The 20,824-nt window shown below is 44.9% G+C and overlaps 1 protein-coding gene across 3 annotated transcripts in view; it reads left to right on the forward strand.

Annotated features, from left to right (window-relative positions):
- Positions 1–2,795: 2,795 nt before the first annotated feature.
- The window catches only part of UBE2G2 (ubiquitin conjugating enzyme E2 G2), a 31,975-nt gene continuing 13,946 nt past the window's right edge, over positions 2,796–20,824 (forward strand). Inside the window, exons 1-4 of one of the 3 annotated variants that reach the window (XM_087417935.1) lie at positions 2,824–2,919; positions 9,637–9,795; positions 15,878–15,913; positions 16,004–16,049. In XM_087417935.1, coding sequence (XP_087274061.1) covers positions 16,009–16,049 — 41 coding nt within the window. In that variant the 5' untranslated portion in view covers positions 2,824–2,919; positions 9,637–9,795; positions 15,878–15,913; positions 16,004–16,008. Of the gene's footprint in view, positions 2,920–9,636; positions 9,796–15,877; positions 15,914–16,003; positions 16,050–20,824 lie in introns of all 3 variants that reach the window. The other 2 variants (XM_004429663.3, XM_087417936.1) reach the window with 2 other exon arrangements.

Below are 20,824 nucleotides of genomic sequence, written 5' to 3' on the forward strand. Positions count from 1 at the left end.
TGGAAAACAGAGCACGTCCACTCTAGCACTTGATTCATTGATGCCAGCAGAAGTAGATGGTTAAAGCACATTCCAGAGCTGGAGTCATTTGCCAGATGCCCTGGAGAGTATGGAGGGTGGGGTGGTTAAATCTAGCAGAGGAGCCCCTGCATTTGAGAGGGATGTGTCAAGGTGCCTTAAATTAGGAGAGCAAGGCTGAGAGTTGATTTGGGAGCGTTAGAACAGTGCTGCTTGAACTTCCACCCACAACATCTGACAGTAGAAGAAAGAGCAGGATATGTCCTTGAGGTTGTCTTTTATTTTAAAAATGTATGCAAATTGTGCATTAGGAATAATGGATCTGTTGGTACTTATAGTTTTAAAAATATTGTTACATGAACCTAACTCTCAGAGTCTTTGGGTTAATGATGCTTCAGGAGGCGATATACCCTATTTATCCTGTTATTGGTGTACCGGGTCCCAAGTGGCACTTTCCCAGTTTCTGCACTGAAAGTCCCACATCCCAGGAGCCCCTTGGTCCCAGGAAAACTAAGGTGGTGTCACTCTAATTGTGCTGCACAAGTGCACAGCTGAGGAAGCATGGTATGACTATTAAAACTCTACCATAAAACACAGGTTAAGCTGTGAGATCTTTTTATACTTCAGAGCTTCAGATGCCAAAGATAAAAAAGACACTAAATTTATTTTCAACTTGCTGGCCTCCCCAGTGTGTGTTGCTTAGAAAGCCATTAAGTATCACACAGCTGCTACTCAGAACCCTTGGGACACCAGTGTCAACTGACCCAAGTTGAGGGTTGCCCAACTTAGCAGATTTAAAAAACAGGCTGCCTAGTTAGACTTAAATCTCAGATAAAGAAGAGGAACGACCACGAGGAGGAAGATGTGTTGAGAGCCTGGTTCTCTGGAGGTAAGGCTGTCACACCCGCCTCATGGAGGTGAGAGACTTCCGTCTTGTTTCAGCAACTTACATTTTGGGTTTTTGTCACTTGAACCTGAAATTAGTCCTGATATGAGCTGGAAATCACATTTCTGAACATCATAACTGAAGAACACACACTGCTCTACAAGAAAATGATGTCTGAAAAAAGACATCAGTGACACCAAGATAGATGCAATTAAGAAAATACCAAGCATCTGACAGGCTCAATTATTTTGAGGGTCATCTTGTTGATGACAATGCTTTCGATCACCCACATTTTCTTTAAGTGGAAAAGTGGAGTTCCCTTTAGCGCCCGTGGAACCACACCCGCTGACCCCTGACTGGCTTCCCAGTTGGTGTGTGGTTTGATCAGAGGAGATGGCAGCTATTTGGAAAGGGAGAAGGGAACTTCATGAGTATTTGTGCAAATCCATTACTCTTTGAAACTGTCTAAAAGTACCATATCATTTTTATAAGTCACCATGGTCATTTGAAAAGATAGTATTGGGCTGAATTTTTGTGACACCTCTACCCTAAAATATGCACACTTGTGAGGTTTGTTTGCATGTTCAACCTCATTCAATTCAACAGGTACTTATGCCGTGTCCAGGTACTGAGGCTGCATCCAGGAACAAGTTAGACAATACTCCCTGCCCTCAGGAACATGTTTTCTGGTTAGAGGAGATAGATTAAAATAAATTGTGGAAAATAATAAGAAACCAAACTCAATTGGAGTGGGAAGGCGCATAGGGGGAAGCTCTCACCCCCATCACACATCCTCTAGTACAGCCGACAGGAAGAGATGGAGGCTTCATCTCGGGCAGGAAGTACAACTACTGCTGAAGGAAGACTTCTCACTCCACCTGGCAACAACCAGGCCAATGAGAAGCGCCACAGCTCAGCCAATGAGAAGCCATGGCCATCCTGAACTGTTACTTCCCCCAATGGACTTCCCTTTAGAGCAGCCCTGCCCTCTCCCCTTTTCTCTATACAAGCAGCCCCCTCCTCTATCTCTGGATTTGCCTGAGGTTTGTCATAGTGTGTCATATCCTGAGTTGCAATTGTTTTGGCTCCTCCCAAGTATACTCATTTTGAGATAAAATAACAGGCAATTTGCTTTTTAAGTTGACAAAAAGAAGTTATTATGCTAGAAAACTATGCAGGACATCACATAATAAACCGTATGCGACAGTGTGTGGAGAAGTGTCGCGGAGACGAAAGCTTCTTTTAAAAGCCCACACAACTAAATGTGTTTACTTTTTTGAAAGTCAGTAAGAAGGGCTTCTGAGAAGCATAAATAGAGCACCTCATCACGGTGGTCCATCGGAGTAGAACCACCAGGGACAGCACGAAAAAAGGACTCGCCAGTTATCCGATACACGTACACACTGCGGGGAGCCGGCGGGGGAGGACAGTCCCTCCTCGGCCCCCTGGAGCCGCGCACCCATCTGAGCCGGGGGCCTGCCAAGGGCCCGTGCGGAGGTCCAGGCGCCCGCCGCCTCGGGTCAGTCGGGGTCACGCCATCCCCGTCCTCCATCCCCGAACCCCGCCCCGTCCCCCTCGGCGGCTCAGACCGCGGCGGCCGCGTCCTGTGTTCGGACCTTCCCGAGGCCTGGACGACCTAACGGGCGGTTGAGACACTCAAGCGGGGCGCTCGCTGCTCCCGCATCCTCTGGACGACGCGGGCCCTACAAGAGTTCGGAGGACCGAGGCGGCGCCACCCCGCACGGCGCCTGAAGGTCCCGCTCGGGTGCAGGGACACGGACTAGAGAGACACGGCCTGCCACCGCCCGTCCACCCCGCTCCCCCAGGGCCCCTGGCCGCCCAGTACGCACGCGCGCCCCTCGCCCCGGAAGGACTTCCTGCCCCGGCGGCGACCCGGAAGCAGCCCTGGCGCCGGGAGGGCGGGCTGAGCGCTTAGCAGGCGAGGCGGGACGGCGTAGCTGTTGCCGGGACGATGGCGGGGACGGCGCTCAAGAGGCTGATGGCCGAGTACAAACGTGAGTTCGCGGCCCGCCCGGAGCCCGCTGGACAGCGCTGAGGCCGCGGCCCCGGCCCGCCCTCCCCCCGGAAGCGGCCCGCTCGGCCGCCGAGCCTCACGTCGGGGCCGGCGTCCTGCTCCGCCCGCCCTCTCCCCCCCCCGGGCCCCCGTCCCGCGCCCTCTTCCCGGGCCAGCCCTCCGCCGCCCCGTCCCGGCTCGGCCCCGTCCGGTGCTCGGCGAGCCCCGGGCCGCCGCTGGGCGGGCGTCGCTGCCGAGTTCGTGGAGGGGCGCTCTCTACACCGCGTCTGCCCGTGCGTCCACGTTGGAGAAGGGTTTGTTCTCGTATGATGAGCCGTCGAGGCTCCGGTCGCTCTGCCCTGCCCACTGCCTCCTCTCGAACGTATGAACAAACTTGTTAGGAGGACTCTTTAAAACATGGAAGTCGGCGTTACTACCGTGTTAGTTTAGAAATGCTTCATTACATTGTCTGTGTTTGTAGTCTCTTTGTGTCTTTGGCCCCTTTGGCAATTTAGAGGACTTCCCAATTCCGGCCTTGCAGACATGCCGTGAGAGGGACGGGAGGAAAACCTAAATCGCGTACTGAGAAGTTAAGCGTATTAAGAGAAAAAGCGCATTGTGATGAGTTTGAGGTGAAAGGTCAGGTTTCGGTTTTCTGTTTAATGAGGGAACGGAGTTTTTGAACAGTGCCACCTGTCACTCTTCCTAGGTAGTGTTCAGAAAACCTTAGTGCTTTCTTAGCCAGTAAGATTTCCCGGTATTTGGGGAAAGCAGAGGGAGAGATGAGGACCTAGGAACATTCCGGAGTCTACCTTTTTACAGCGAATGCTCCTTGGCAGAGCGGCCCTGAGAAGTCGTGGAGTGCCATTGTGTTTGAAAGCGTCCTGATTAGCTGGTGGAGATGAGGTGGTGGCCTGGTGTGGTGAAGAGCAGGGCCTCTGGAGCCACAGAGCCCGGTGCAGATCCTGCCTCTGCTTGTTACCTCTGACCGTGGCCTTGCCCTTTCCCTCTGTGCTTGCTTCCTCTGCGAAGATTAGTGCTTAGCAAGATACCTGATGGCTATCGCTGAACAATGTTAGCTGTTATTGTTGTCGTTACATGGAGGATACTTAGAGAAGAAAGTGGAAAATAAACCAAAATAAGGAATGTAGTAAAACTACCTGGTAACCATGCAGCTGAATTTCCTGAACCATACTGGGGCGCTGCACAGGGTAAGTTGATGTTTGGTGTGTGCAAACCATGCAGGCTCATTAAAATAAATGTTTAAACAGTGCTCACCACCCAGTGTCCTCTAAAGTAGGAACAGATATTGAAGAGAGACTTATGGTGGGAGAGATGGTTCACTCTGAACAGAGGGTTGGGTGGGAGGGGGCTGCTGCCTCCATCTCTTCGTGGAAACCTGGCTAAGAGGTCAGACGTGTGTGAACACCTACCATAGCCCGCCATCCTGGTTTGTTTCTATATCTGTTTTAGTCTGTTTAGCCCTGTTTCTAGACTGCGGGCAGGTATTATTTTCTCTTTTCTGTAGAGAAAGAATTTGTTTTAAGCCCCTGCGTGGGGAATTAAGTTCAGGCTGCTGCTTAGTCCAGTCTTTGCGTTGTTGGACTTGTATTTCCTAGGGATATTTGCATTAGCAGAGATTATTTTTCCCTTTATTGTACTTACAAAAGCCTCATCCATTATTTCAACCATATTGTCAATTAGTTTGCAGTAATAAAATGTAAATAATGGTTGACTTCCAAAGACGTATCATGGAAGTGTATTCTGTGTGTTTTTATGTGTTAGTTTATGAAATTTTGGAGTATGTGGAAGGCAGAACTCTAAAGATGTCTCCCTAAGATTCCTATCCCCTGGTTATTCCATCAGACACTAATCTAGGCACTGCCTCGAAGGAACTTTGGAGATGTAATCTGTAGGTTAGTCAATAATTGATCTTCGGATAGGGAGATTATCCTGGATTGTCTGGGTAGGACCAGTAATCACAGAGGCCTCAAAACAGGGGAGATGTGGCAGAAGGGATTCATAGTATGAGAGGGCCTCGCTACCTGCCCTGGCTGACTTTGAAGATGGAAGAGGGGCCAGGAGATGAGGAACATGACAGCAGTAAGGAACCTGGAACCTCAATCCTGTAGCCGCAGGGAACCGAATTCTGTCAACAACGTGATCAGCTTAGGGCGGCAGCCATGCCAGCACCTTGACTAGTGCCTTGTGAGACTCCAAGCAGAGAACCAACTGAGCCATGCTGTGCCCAGCCTTCTGACACGTGGAAACTGTGAGATCATCAGTGGGTTGTTTAAGCCACTGAGTTTGTGGTCATTTGTCACATCAGCTATGGAAAGTGAACGCGGTGTGTTACTGAGGGGAGTTTTGTGATTGTTGCTGTATCTTAGTGACACGGTCACATTCCACTTAGTGCTTCGTGTCTTTCATGTCTCAGCGTCTAGTTTCTCCTCCTACCACTTTTTAAGGTGGCACAACCAGTGTAAAGGTAGACTTGACAGAAACAACCCCTGTGTGGCATGGGGTTTAAGAGGTTTGGCTGGGTATTCAGGCACACTTGATTATACTTGGGAATAGTCATAGAACTGCAGAAATTTAGAGGTGGTAGGACCTTGGATATCATTCTGTTCAGGCCTCTGATTTTACAAATTTTACGAGAAATTGAGTAATAGAGAGGCAAAATGATTTGCCTAGATTCTTATAAGTAGAAAAAGGGAGAGTCAGGAAAAGAACCCAGGTGTTTTAAGCTGATACTTTTTCTTGATGTTTTGTCTTCACGCATCATCTAGCTTTTCCTAGGAGTGTCCGAGACAGACTGGAGTGTTAGTCTTCTGGGGTTGCCGTAACAAAGTAGCACAAGCCGGGGGCGCTTAACACAGCAGAAGTTTATTCTCTCACAGTCGGGAGGCCAGAAGTGCCAAATCCAGGTGTGGGCAGGGCCATGCTCCCTCTGGAGGCTCTAGGGGAGGATCCCTGCTTGCCGTTTCCAGCTTCCGATGGCTGCTGGCAATCCTTGGCGTTCCTTGTGATAGTGTAACTCCAGTCTCTGCCTCCATCTTCACATGGTCGTCTTCCCTCTTATAAAGGTACCAGTTGTTGGTTTAGGGCCCACCCTTACCCAGTATGACCTCATTTTAACTAGAGTACATCTACAAAGCCCCCATTTCCAAATAAGGTCACATTCACAGATTCAGGGGGACATTATTCACCCCAGTTCAGTATCTAATAGGAACCCCAAACTCATGTGTATAGAACTGAGCTCCTACTCTTCCTGCACCATTGTTGATCCCACAGTCTTCTCTGTCTCAGTTGGTGGCAGCCTCTTTCTTCCAGTTGTTTGGGCTCACAACCTTAGATTCGTCCTTGATGCCTCACTTTGTTTTATATCCACATGTAACCTGTTGTCCTACCGTCAGACTTTCCCCAGAGTCCCACACTGGCCCAAGGCACTCACCTCTGGCCTGGATTACTTTGGTACAGGCCTGTGCCCCGCGGCACAGTCCTGTGCACTATGGTACAGTGCTGCACACCGCGGCACAGGCCTGCGCACGGAGGTACAGCCCTGCACAGCGCTGCACAGTCCTGCATTCTTCTGCTTCAGCTCTTGCTCCACTTGGTTTTATTCTTAACGCAGCAGAAAGAGAGACCCCAGTAAAGCTCAAGTCAGGTCTTGTCACTCTGCCCAGAACCCTTCGTTGCAGTAGAAACCAAAGTCCTTGCAGTGACCTCTCAGGCTCTGCGTGCTCTGGCCCCTCTCCTGCCTCCCCGACCTCATCTCCTCTGTCCTGGCAGCCTCCTCTCCAGCCCTCCCGACTTCCTTGTTGGCACACTCCTCTTGGGGCGTGGGCACTTCCTTTTCCTGGATGTCTCCGTCACTTGTGCTCTGCTCCCTGGAGAAGCCTTCCCTGAACCACCAGACTCAGCCTGTCCTTCCTGTTACTGTCATCTTTCCCTGTCATTAACCTGTTTTAGCTGTTTAAAACATTTTATATTGTGAAGTGTATTATATATGTAAAAGTATATAAAAGGTGTATGTTCAGATGAAGTAGTAAAATGAACATCTGTACCCATGACACCTAGCTTAAGAAATAGAACATTAGCAATAACTTAGAAGTCTTTGTGCTCCTTTCCCACCACCGGAAGTTACCACCACTGAATTTTGTGTAAATTGTTGTCTTCCTTTTCTTTGTAGTTTCACCACTTAATATACCTCTAAACAACATATCGTTTACGTTTGCCTGTTTTTGTACTTAATAGAAATGGAATTGGACAGTATGTGTTCTGCAGATTGGATCTTTTGCTCAGTACTGTTTCTCTGAGATTCATTTATGTTGAAGCATATAGCTGTAGTTCGTTTTCACTGCTGAGCAGTATTTCATTTTATGAATAAGCCAAAATTGATCCTTTACGTTGCTGATGGGCATTTAGGTTATTTCCAGTTTTTGGTTATTATACAGATCATGCTGCTGTGGACATTTCTGGTGCACATGTGCAAGGTGTATACCTGGGGTGTGGTGCGGAGTCCTGGAGCACTCACACGGTCAGCTTTGCTGGGTGATGCCAGCTAAAACTATAAAAGATCTGTGATCTGTGTCAAGTAAAGTTTTGTGTATGGTGTGAGATAAAGGTCAAAGTTTATTTGCAAATGGCCATCCAGTTGTTTGAGCACTATGAGTTTGCTTGGACTACCATAACAAAGTACCACAGACTGGGAGGCTTAACCAACGGAAATTATTTTCTGACAGTCCAGGTTCCACGTGTGGGCAGGGTTGCTTTCTCCTGAGGCCTCTCTCCTTGGCTTGTAGACAGTCTTCTCTCTGCATGTGTCTCCTCTTCTTATAAGGACACCAGTCACATGGGATTAGAGCCCACCCTAGTGACCTCATTTAACCTGAATCATCTCTTTAAAGAACCTAGTTAACACCCTTTTCTCCACTCTGCTTTTTTTATTTAATGTGTCCTGGAGTTCATTCTGTACTAGTACATAGAAGTACCCATCATTCCTTTTTACAGCTGCACAGTGTTCCATTGGTAGATGGATTGTAATCTGACTGGTCCCTTATTGATGGACATTTGGGTGGTTTCTAGTTTTTTGCTATTACAAATAATCCTGAAGTGAATAGCCTTATGCATGTGTCTTCTCTTATTTTTACCAGTGTGCCTGTGGGATAGATTCTGAGAAATGGGATTGCTGGGTCAAAGGTTAAATTTATATTTCATTTTGTGTGGTGGCTGTTTTTTAAGCCACTATTTAAAAAATGTTTTTAACAAGTTAACATTCTCAAAGAATCACTGGCAAAGAATGGTCTTTGCAAATTTCTCTGATATTAATATTTTATTTCTCTTTTTGAAGTTTTTATCAGTGAACATGACACTGTATATGGTTTTGTGTGTGTTTGGAAAACAAGAAGAGTATAGTCCAAATATTCCCTTCATCTGGAGAACTTGGCTCCTGTAATTCTCTGCTGACCAGTAGGTGCTGCTGTTGTATAAGGCTGCTGGTGGGAGGGCTGCTGGCTGCGGGATGGTTCTCCAGCGGCAGAGTTTGGACTACCTTTTGCGTCTCCCTAAAGGGAGGGTCTCCCAGAGGGAAGTTCCGAGGGGGAACTCCAGAAATTAAGAATAAAGACAGCTCTTTTTGGTGTAAGCTTCTCCTCGGAGTTCCACAAAAATGATTGGTGTAACTCTTCTCTCTTTTGCTCTTAGGCACCCTACTCCCTTTCCTACTAACATTGTGCCCCTCTGTCCCCCCATGTAGCAGTTTGCCTTAATCTCTTGTGGTTTTCTTTTTCTTATAATAAGGGGGTTTGACTTTAGACACAAAAACCGGACTAGATTTCAGATGATAGGGTGTATAAAGTCTAGTGCACTGGTTCTGGGGTTACTTCTCCCAGTGTACTACTGTGAAGAGACACAGAGGGACTGAGACAGTCAGGGTCTGTCTTGCCAAATCCAGGGGTCTCAGCCTGCCTGGTTGTTGACCTCACTCGCACTTGATTCCTCCCTCCTTGAAGTTTTTAATGCACTTGACTTTTGGGACTGACACTCATTGGTTCTGCTTCACTGGCCTTTGCTTAATGTGTCTGCTGTTCCTTTCCCTTCCCACTTCACAGTGTTAGCACACCCTCGGCAGCAGTCGTGGCTCTCGTCTGTACCTGTACTTGTTCCCTGGGTCAGGTGTTACTGGCTTTTTGAGTGAAATAGTTTTTCTTTCTATAGTACTTGTTTATGGCAGAATGTTAAGCATTCCTGCTCCCTTCCTACTAAATGGCAGTAGCATTCCCCAGTCATTGTGAAAACCTGAAAACGACACCCTGTATGTCCAAATGTTCCCTGGGAAACACTGCTCTGGAGAGTCCCCTCACTCCCCAGGGATTCCATACGCTCCCTGGGCAGATAATGCCCAAATTTATATCGCCAACATCTATCTTGTCCTTGAGCTTCAGACTCATTTCTCCAGCCGCCTGCCCGGCATCTCTCCTTGTCTGTTTACTAAACATCTCAACCTTGGTATGTTTAAATTAGAACTCCTGCTTGTCCCCTCAAACCTGTTCCTTCTCCCTTTCCATTCCCAGTGACAGTGCCACCACGCACGCAGTTGTTTGGGCCAGGAGCATTCTTGTTTCTCCTCACATACCACGCCCGCTTCATCAGCAAGCCCTCCATCTCCACCTACAGGATAGATCCCCAGTTTCACCTTTTCTTACCACTTTTGCAGTTGCCACTCTGGTCCAAGCCACCATCTGCCCTGCCTGGACTGTTGCAGTAACAACTTTTAAAACTGTTTATTAGCTCGAAATACAACCGTCATGAAGAAAAGCGCAAGGGAAGACATGTTCAGCTCAGTGAGTTCTCACAGAGCACATCACCACCCAGGGTAAGCGAGAAGACCACCACTCTCCAGAACCCCCACGTGGGGGACCCCCCAAAGGCAACTCTGTCCTCCCAGGATAATCACCTCCTGGCTTTGCTTTGTTTTTCCACCAGAGCATGCATTCTTAAACACTCTAGTGTAGCTTTGCCTGTTTTTTGAGGAATGTAATCTATCTATAAATGTAATTATGTGTTGTGTATTCTATATTGTGTATATGTGTATATTCTATTTTGTGTGTATATATGTATACATATATACATATGTATACATATACAATACCTGCATATTCTGTAGGCCTGGCTTCTTTTGCACAGTGATATGTTGTATCTAGCTGTGCGTCATTCATTTTCATTTTTGTTTTATTGTCTGAATATACCACAATATATTGTTCTCTTCTACTATTGGTAGATATTTGGTTGTTTCCATTTTTTTGGCTGTTATGAATAATGCTGCTGTAAATATGCAGCATATGTACAATGGGATATTATTCAGCCATAAAAAAGAAGGAAATGTTGCCATTCGCGACATGAACCTTGAGGGCGTTATGCTAAATGAAATAAGTTAGACAAAGACAAATACCATATGATCTCACTTATATGTGGAATCTTAAAAAAACAAAAAGAGCAAACTCATAGATACAGAGAACAGATTGGTGGTTGCCGTGGGGGGGGGTGGGTGAAATGGGTGAAGGGAGTCAAAAGGTACAAACTTCCAGTTATAAAATAAATAAGTCCTGGGGATGTAGTGTACAGTGTGGTGACTATAGTTAATAATACTGTATTCTGTATGTGAAAGTTGCTGAGAGTAGATGTTAAAAGTCCTCATCACGAGAAAAAAAAATTTGTAACTATGTGGTGAGGGATGTTAATTATTGTGGTTATCGTTTGGCAATATATACAAATATCAAATCACTATGTTGTACATGTGAAACTAATATAATGTTACAGTAGATTATATCGCCATTAAAAAAAAAAAAGAACCCCACCTCCCATATCACCTCCACAACAAGGCCTTTCTTGACCACCTCGGCCATGTCTGTCTGTCTTTCGATTTCTTCACTATAGTCCTCAGCTTCTGAAACTGTCCTTTTATTTATGTTTCCTCGTGTGTTACCTGTCTTCCTTTGCTAGAACTTCAGCTGTTGAAGGCAGGGCCCTTGTCTGTCTCTTTCACCACTGCATCTCCACTGCCTAGAATAGTGCTTGGCAGAGAGGAAGTATAATTGATATTTGTTAATTGGTATTTGATTGGTGGTTGGCCACTTCTAGTCGTATTGGCCAAGTAGGGGTGCTCAAACCACTGCCCCATTGCTTTGTATAGCTCCTCAAAGCTTCAGATATGACCAAGAAGCAAATGTGAAGAGAAAAAATACCACCTGGAATTGAATGATTTTGTGATTAGAATTGTAACTATGTACTTTTCAATACATAAAATTATATAGCAAAATAGAGACACATGACAAACTTTTAAAATGCCAGTTAGAACCATATTTTCACGACAATAGTGAAATATTTAAGTGGTCCTTTGTTTATAAGATTTAGTCATCGTGGCCTTTGATCACTGATACTGGTGAATCCTCGCTCTTGCTTAAACTGTTATCCTTGATCTAAGTCCACTCTCTCTCTTTAGGGAGGGTGCCTAATGTCACAGTATCAAACGCCGTAATTACATCCAGTGACATTTCACCTGCTGTTTCCCTGTATTTTTCCAGAGGTCAGTTCACAGGGGGATTTTTAAAATTTGTTATAAGTTGCTCTGCAGAGAACCCTGTTGGTTGCTACCTGGAATCTGAAGCTGTTGTAAGTGATGACATCAGCAAGTAAAAAAAAATAGATTCTTAGACATGTCTTTTGGTGCACATGTGTGCACACTTTTCTGTGAGTTTACACTCCGGAGAGGAATGGCTGGTCGTAGTAGGTAGCAGCAACTCGTTTCCAGAGCGGTTGTCTCAGTTTCCACTCCTACCAGCAGTGTATTTCTGCAGCTCTTCATCTGTGTGGACAGCTCTTATTGTCACTCTTCTCAACTTTGATTACTGGGTTGTTCTGGCGGGGGTAGTGCTATCTCGTGGTTTTAGTTTGCATTTCCCCACGATTAATGAGGTTGAACACCTTGTCGTGTTTTTATTGGCCACTTACATATCTTTTTTTGTGTGTGACGTGCCTGTTCAAGTCTTGTGCTTGATTTTCTTTTGGGTTGTTTGTATATTTTTGTTGATTTGTAAGGCGTTCTTTAGAAGTTCGGATATTAGCCATTTGTTGGTTATATCTATTGCAAATATCTTCTCCCTCTCTGGAACTTACTTTTTCATTCTCTTAAAGATATCTTTTGAATATTTTTTTAAAAGGGATGTCTTTTGATGTCAGAAGTTCTTAATTTTAGTGTTCTTAATCTTATCAGTTTTTTCCTTTATGGTTAGTGCTTTTTGGTTATTAACTTTATAGTTAGTCCTATTTAGGAAGTCTTTATACTGAGAGCATGAAACTGTTCTCCTATATTATCCTCTAGGAGATTGATTATTTTATATTTCATAAAACAACTGAAATTAATTTTGGGAGGGTCAGCTTTATTGAGATAAAATTTATGCACAATAAAATGTGCCAGTTTCTAATATATCATTCTTTGAGCTTTGACAAGTGTGTCCTGTTGTATAGCCATCAGCACAACCATGATACAGAACATTTCCATCACCCCAGAAAGTTCTCTTGTGCCTTTTGCAACCCCCTCCCACTTCCCCTTGGCCCCTGGCCTCTGGCAACATCTGATTTGCTTTCTATTTCTATAGTTTCAATTCTTCTAGAGTTTCATATAAATAGAAGCATACAGTGTGGACTTTTGCAGCAGGCGTCTCTCACTTGGCATAGTGCTTTGAGAGTCCCCCGTGGTGTTGTGTGGGTCATGGTGGTATGTGGGTCAGTGGTTTGCTCCTTTCTGTTGCTGAGTAGTGTCGCTCATATGGATAGATGACACCTTGTTCATTTACCTTGGATGGGCATTTGGGTTGTTGCCAGGGTGGGGCTGTTATGAGTAAAGTTGCTGTGGACATTCTTGTGAGTCTATGGGGACATGAGTTTTCATTTCTCTTGGGTAGATATCCACCAGTACAATTGCTGGGTCTCAGGGTAAGTGAATGTTTAAACTGTTTTTATTAGAAACATAAACCGTTTACCAGAGGGTAACCAAACCATTTTGCATTTCCACCGATGATGCAGAAGAGATCCAGTTGCCAAACCTGCCAACACTTGGTATTGTCAGTCTTTTTAATTTTAGCTGTTCTTTTCTGACTAAATAAAGATGTTTTTACTGACAAAGATGTATAGCCGTATCTTTTTGTGGTTTTAATTTTCATTTCCCTTATGACTCACAATGTGGAGCATTGTTTTATGTGCTTATTTTCGTCCATGTCGTCTTTGGTGATGGGTCTGTTCAAATATTTTGCCCTGTTGAGAAAACCTACACTTCCCCTGTATTTCTCCTTACTCACACACTACTGCCACACTCACAACACTTGTGACATCAGATGTGTGGGGATTTGTCCCACACCAAGCAATTCTGTGACTCCAGCTGGGTGTCATACAATTTAACTCAATTCTGACGCTGTCTACCTAGAGTTAGCGTCCGATCCCACAGGTTAAGGGCTCAGTCCCACAAGACTGCCTCCTCCTCCTTCAGATGCCAGTTACAAGTCCAGGTTGTCACCTGTGCCTCTGACTGATGGGCTGTAAATCGGAGGTTCCCACGACCCCCTCCTTGGGTTGGATTAATTTGCTAGGGCGGCTGAGAGAACTCAGGAAAACAGTTTACCACTTTATTATAAAAGGATATGGTAAAGGATATAGATGAGCATTGAGGTGGAAGACATGAGTAGGGTGAGGTATGAGGAAATGGGTGCCCTCTGCACGCGCCACTCTCCCTGCATCTCTGTGTGTTCACAACCTGGAAGCTCCCTGAACCCCATATTATTGGGATTTTATGGAGCCTTCCTCACATAGGCATGATCAGTCATTTAGTCCATTTCCAGCCTCTCTCCCCTCTCTGAAGAATGGGAGAGTGAGGCTGAAAATTCCAAGCTTCTAATCACGGTGGTCTTTCTCGTGACCAGCCTCCATCTAGGAGGCCACCAAAGGCACCTCATTAGGACAAAAGATGCTCCTATCACCCAGGAAATGAGAAGGGATTTAGGAGCCCCATGTCAGGAACTGGGTTCAGAGACTAAATATTAGAACCAGAGATGCTCCTAGTACTCTGAGCACTTAGGAAATTACAAAGGTTTTTAGGAGCTCTGTGCGGGGAACCGGGCGCAGAGACCAGTATACATATTTTCCATTATTTCACATACCCCTTTGCCCTTTTTTCTTATATATTTTGGTTTTTTAATGTAGTATGAGATAGGTGGACAGTTTCATTTTTTTGGCTTTAAAGATCAGCATCATTGGTGGAGAAGACTGCCCTTCACCTCTGTTCTGTAGTGCTGCCTTCGTGGGAAATCACGTCTGTGTTGCGTGGGATCTGCTCCTGAGCGCTGTCTATTCTGTTTCACTGGTCTGTTTAACTTAGTGCCAGTATCACACTGCCTTGATCCCAGTGGCTTTATAATAAGTCTTGTTAGCCCTTACATGGAGTTCTCAATTTATTCTTTTCAAAAAATGTCTTGGCTTTTCTCGGTCGTTTGCATTTTCATATATCTTTTAGAATCATCTTGTAAAATTCAAACAAAATGTGTTGGGATTTTGGCTGAGGTTGCATGAATCCATAGATTCGGTTTGAGGAGGATTGATAACTTTATAATATTGATTTTTTTGTCCATGAACATAATATAATCTCCATTTATTAAAGTCTTTTAAGACTTTTTGTTAATAATATTTACTGTTCCATTACAGATCTTGCACATCTTTTGAAAACTTATTTGTACATGTTTCCCGTTGACTGGCATCTTTTTTAGACTTTCCTTTTCTAACTTGCTTATATAGAAATAACAATTCAGTTATATATAATGACCTCGTATTCAGTAGTGTTGGTAAGCTCACTTTTTCTCATAATTTATTGTATCTTTAGATTCTTTTCGACTTTCTATGTGTACAAGCATATCATCTGTGAAAAATGACAGTTTTATTTCTTATTTTCCAATCCTTATGCCTTGTATTTACTTGGCAAGGATTTGTTACTTTTGTGTCTCTTCAAAGAGCCAACTTTGGTTTTGTCAATCGTCGATTTGCGTGTTTCTGACTATTTTTGTACTCCCCTGGCACCCAGCCCAAGCGGGAAGAGCATTTGGGGCCTGACTCCCATGTTGCCACCCTCCTTGCCTGTGGCTTTTTTCATGTTCCGCTCTTCACCTCGCCAAATTTGTCCACAGGTTTGGTTTCATTTTGGAGCCTCCCATATAAAAAACTTGGAGGCCATGAGTTGAAATGACATTGCTTAGTGGCAGCTTCCGAGTGGCAGAGTTGGGCTTCAGGTCTTTCAGCAACTACCGATCTTAAGTTGCTGAGAAATGCTGCTGCTGACTTGTTTGTTACTGTTTGTATTCTCAGCGCTAAAGTCTGATGTTCTGCAGAATATCACGTCTGGGGGATTTGCTCACAGGTTTGCAGTGGTATTGGAGGTAGACAGCTGGCCTGTGCAGTGCGTGCTGTATCTGATAACATCAGGCTTGAGAAACCTCCGTGCTGGTGCCTGTCTCTAGTCGGTCACATTCAGGAGGGTCTGTGCCAGCTCTCGAAACAACAGGAAACGCCGTTCAGTTGGAAAGTAATGTACTGTGTTTGACTTATGAGCTTTAATCAGATGAGCAGCAGGGTTATTCTGGAAGGGCAGTTAACCCCTTTTGTTTGTTTCTTCATTTGTGAAATGAAGGGTTCATAGCTCTAAAATTCTACTTTTTGCTGGAATGAAGAATTGTTCACGTAGTCTTTATCAGAAACGTAACTGGAGCAGGCATTCACTTGAGACAGACAATTTTAATCTGTTAATATGTGTAGTGTATAATACACGTATTGTATATATGTATAATATAAAAGTTTTGTTAAAATGTCAACATAACACTCATTCTGTTTCATAATGGTTTTGCTTTTTAATTTTATAGAATTAACACTGAATCCTCCAGAAGGAATTGTGGCAGGTAAGGTACTAAAGTAACCTCTTATAATTTACTTCCAGCTGCCAAAGTTGCCTTCAAAGGTAAAACGTGGAATTTGTTCTTTCATTGCAGGCCCTATGAATGAAGAGAATTTTTTTGAATGGGAGGCCTTGATCATGTAAGTCAATCTTATGTGCTAATAGTTTTGAAGACTTTACTGGAAACTAGACTGGTGAATCACATTTAGCAGTGGGACTGGGCTCAGAGTGTCCATTAGAGAAAAGGGCTAAGTGTCTCTCTTATATTGAGCTCTTCTCTAGTCTGTTAATGTTAAAGCGGAAAACAGCATGAACATTTATCCAAAAAGAAATAAAAATGCTTCCTTAGTAAAAGGTTTAGTTGTGAGTATTAGATATTTGTAGACTTTTAAGATAATAAATTTCGAGTGTTGTGTGGCTGTGCTGGGTTAGCCTCAAGCAGTATGGGTGGCTTTGGCTTCAAGAAGTCCCTAGGAGCCCGAGGCTTCGACGTGGGAAAGGCTCCTCAGGGTGTGGGTGATACCCTGGGCCTGGTGGCGCAGCCCCGGCCATGCCCCACTTGTGCACCAGAACTCTTTCTCCTCCTCCTCCCCCTCTTCTCCTCCTCTCCTCTCCTCTCCTCCCCCCATGCGACTCCCCCTCTGCTGCCTTTCCTTTTTCTGTGTGCCTTGTCTCGCCTTCCATTATCCCTGACCCTGAGACATGGGGTTCTACTCAGGTGAGCAGTGTGATTCCTAACCCCATTCTGGAAAGATCGTGACTGGATTTCATGATTTTTCACTTATAAGGGATGTTGCTTGGAAAGAGCCACAGATGGACTCCTGATTCTAGAGTCTTGTTTGGCTCTATGACCCAGGCCCTTTGTTTGTCTTCTTTCTGCTTTAGATGTTCAGTTTTTGGCCAGTCTTAGACTTATTGTAACAAAATGTGGTTAGGTAAAATTTGGGAAGTTGAAGTTTATAATCAGCCTCTCAATTTTCTCATTAGTAAAATGAGGTCATTCAGTTAGCTAGAAAGTTTCCAGGTTGGATCTTGTTGGACTGAGAAGTGTCTAGAGGGCAGGGACTGGAGGAAGTGTGAAGTTTACTGGAGCAGGTGTGAACACTGGTTTGAAGAGGGGACTTAATCTTGTCAGACTTGCTGAATTTGCCCAGTGCTTACATCACATTTAGTCTGAGAAACAGTTGCTGCTAAATGTTGTCTGTGGAGGTTAGATTAGTGCAGGAAAATTGATATGAAGATGAGTTGTTTTGATAAGAAAAACATTTAAAACATGGTCAGCAAACTATCTAGAGGCGTACAGCACACCTAACATTTCCTAATCATTTCCATACCCTGATTGCTTGGGCCTGTGACACCTGTTTTCCTCCTGTGTTTAAATGTTTCTGGCGTGAGGCTGTCGTCCTGGTCTCTGTCTGTATCTGCTGTGGTGGTGTGTCTTTCATCCCCTCAAGCACCGATAGAGTGGATGGTGAGTCTCCTGGTCAGCGGCGTCCTGCCTTCAGTGGAACACGGCCTTGCGCACTCAGGTCAGGTAGAGCTCCGTTTATTTTTGAAGAAGGAGATTATATCATGTGAACTTGACTTGTAACCCGCTTTTTTAATTGAATGTGTCACCTGCATTCTTTTTGTGTTAACACAGACACATACGCGTGCCACCGGGGCAGCAAGCCTGCTTGTAGGGGCACAGGTTACAGGCTGTCCTTTCTGAGTGCAGAGGGCAGTGGCACCTGACAGTTCTTCCATCTTTGGAAGATTGGTTGTGCACATCCACGGTAGGCATATTTAGAAGCCCTTAAAGGGATACTTGAGCCTTCCAGTGTAGTTTTTTTTAAGTGTTTATTGTTAAGAATCTGTTAGGGTAACTATTACTAATTTTAGATAAACATTATAAAATTAAACCAATACTTTGAAAACCTGTCTTAAAAAGTCATTAGAACTATTTTTAGGTAGAGCACTTTTATGTTTGAATAAGGCTTTTGCGTTAGTATGGAATTCCCCAGCTTCAGGATCTGGTGAGATTGTGGGTTTTGGTCCTCTTCCAGCTCCTTTCACAAACAAGAGGCCGTTTACAAATGTACTTAAAACATCTATTAAGGAATTAACTGTCCTCCCGTTGACTCGTCTCACCTTGCTATTTTGGCAGACAGCTGGCTGAGTTTTACTCCTTCGTGAAAGATGTTCTTTTTCCTCTTTGTAGTCTTTGATTGTTTCCAGAGTTTCTTCCATAGCCTAGTGTTTCTAAAACCGTGCTTGCCTCCTTTTCTGCAAGTCCAGTGCTGTGGGGTTTGCAGTACTGCTTACCCATGGGGCCTTCATCCCTGTCAGCTATGCAGTGAAGATACATCTTTTCAGATGTTTACACAACAAACAGTGAGAGCCTGTTATATTAGGGCCCTTGTCTAAGGATACAGGTGTCATAGGTGACCCCAAATCTCCACCCTGAAAGAAGGAGATTGAGGGACTAGGATGGGGAACACAATTAATGAGCAAGAGAAGAGCTAAATAATAAAATTGCCATGGCTTATTCTCTAATTAAAAGTAGAAAAGGACTCCCAGCTGAGCTTATGGTGGAGTTCAGGCATGTGGCCCAATGGAAAAGGGCGAAGCTTCCGGCTGAACTATGGGATGTGGGTCCCCCAGCGCTGCATGTGGTGGCGTGGCTCAGGGTCTCAGGCAGTCACTGTCTCTCTGACCCTCACTTATTCCATCAAAACAAAGAGGTTCAGCATTCTTTTAGACAAGTGGCTTCACGTTCCGCCTCTTCCAGCTCCGGAGCTCTGGCCTCTGTGACCTCATTGGCTCTTGGCTGTGCTGTGGGGGCTGTCTGAGGTCCTTTACTGTGAGGGTTGGCCACACTCTTCCATTGGAGCCCTTCTGTAGGACAGAGAGAGCCCCGTGGTGCAGGACGGCTGTTTATCCTCAGTGGCTAGAAAAGGCGTGGAATCCCTTGGGAATCTTGCTGCCCCATTTTGGTCCTATCCCAGCATTCTGAAAGCAGCTAGCATTGGTGACCTCCGTGCCTGGTCCATGGCCTAGCTGCTGTCCCCTCTGCAGACCAGGGGGCGCTGGTCCTGTCCAGGGAAAGGACCTTTCCCTTCCCAAGTGGTTGGGGACCCTTGGCCGACTCCATCCTCATGTCACTGCCGGCACGTTTGAGTCCGAGCTGGTTTACAGCCACAGATGCAAGGATTCCTAGGCTGTCGCTTCTCTGAGGACTGTGCTTGGCCTACGCCGGGTGCGAAAGTCATGGTCACAGCAGCCACCCTTTATTATCAGGCTTTCTCATTTACAGAACGCTGTTGCAGAGCGTCTCCTGTCAGTACTGTGCCAGCTAAACTAAACCTGAGATATTAAAAGAGAGGTTTATAGTTTATATTGTGTGTTCTCTGACCCAACAGTCTCAACCCCAGGGATTTCTTTAACAGAAGTGTTATGAAGATCTCTATATGAGGAAGTTTATTGCAATATTCACTGCAGTAATAAAAAAAAAAGAATGTCACTGTTCAATGTAGGTTATGGAACATCCATACAGTGGAATGCCGTGTAGCACTAAAAAGGTTCTGGCAGAATCTACGTACTGCTGTAGAAAGATGTCCACAATGTGTTACTGAGTGGAAAAAGCGAATTAGGGAACATGAGGTGTAGATCAGTGTTGTCAACCAGGGATGATCTTGCCCCCCACGGGACATTTGGCAGTGTCTGGAGACATTTTTGGTTGTCACAACTTGGGAGTGGAGGGAGCTCTACTACTGGCATCTAGTGGGAGACTGCTGGACCCCCCACGTGCACAGCACAGCCCCTCACAAACAGCACAGAGCTCTCCAGCCCGAGATGTCAGTGGTGCCGAGGTCGAGAAACCCTGGTGTGGCATGAGATGTTTCCCCCCAATGTAAAAACTTTTACCAGCTTTATTGAGATGTAATTTACATACCATACATTTTACCTGTATTAAGTGTACAAGTCAATGATTTTTAGTAAATTTATAAAGTTTTGCAACCATCACCACAATCCAGTTTTAGAACATTTCCAAAAAGGTCCTCATGCCTATTTGCAGTCAGTCCCCACCCCACCCTCAGCCATAGGCAGCCTCTAATCTACTTTCTCACTCCACAGATTTGCCTTTTCTGGACTTTTCCTACAAATGGATCATAAAGTATCTCATCTTTGTGTCTGGCTTCTTTCACTCAACGTACTGCGTTTGTGACTCCTCATGTTGCAGCACGTGTCAGTAGTTCCTTCTTTTATGGCTGAGTAGTAGTCCACTTGCTGGGTGGACCATAGCTGGTTTATCCACTCCCCAGTTGATGGACATTTAAGTGTTCCCACTTTTTGGCTGTTGTGAATAGTGCAGCTGCGAACATTTGACACACCAGTCTGTGTGGACACGTTTTCTTTTCTCTTGGCTAGAATAGGAGTGGAGTTGCTGGAGTATGGAGTAAATTGTTGAAAAAAATGTTCAACAATTTAAGAAACTGCCAAACTGTTTTCCAAGGTAGTTCACCGTCTCACATCCCTCCAGCAGTGCCTGAGGGTTTTCATTTCCCCACTTCTTCACCCACGCCGGGTGGTGCCTGATTACAGCTCTCCTAGTGGGTGGGAGGTGGTATCTCATTGTGGATTTGATCTTCGTTGCCTTAAGGACTAACGGTGTTGAGTGTCTTTTCGTGGCTTGTTGGCCATTCATATATCTTCTTTGGTGAACTTCAGAACTTTTGCCCATTTTTTAATTGGGAGGTCTTCTTATTGTTGAGTTGTAAGAGTTCTTTACCTATTTTGAATACGAGTCCTTTATCAGATGTATGATTTTCAAGTATTTTCTCCCAGTCTGCAGCTTTCCTTTTCTTTTCTTGATGGAGTCTTTTGAAACTTAAAAGTTTTAAATTTTGATGCAGTGCATTTTAGCAATTTTTTT

Source organism: Ceratotherium simum, chromosome 27 (assembly GCF_057802395.1).
Source record: "Ceratotherium simum simum isolate JZ-2026a chromosome 27, ASM5780239v1, whole genome shotgun sequence".
NCBI lineage: Eukaryota > Metazoa > Chordata > Mammalia > Perissodactyla > Rhinocerotidae > Ceratotherium > Ceratotherium simum.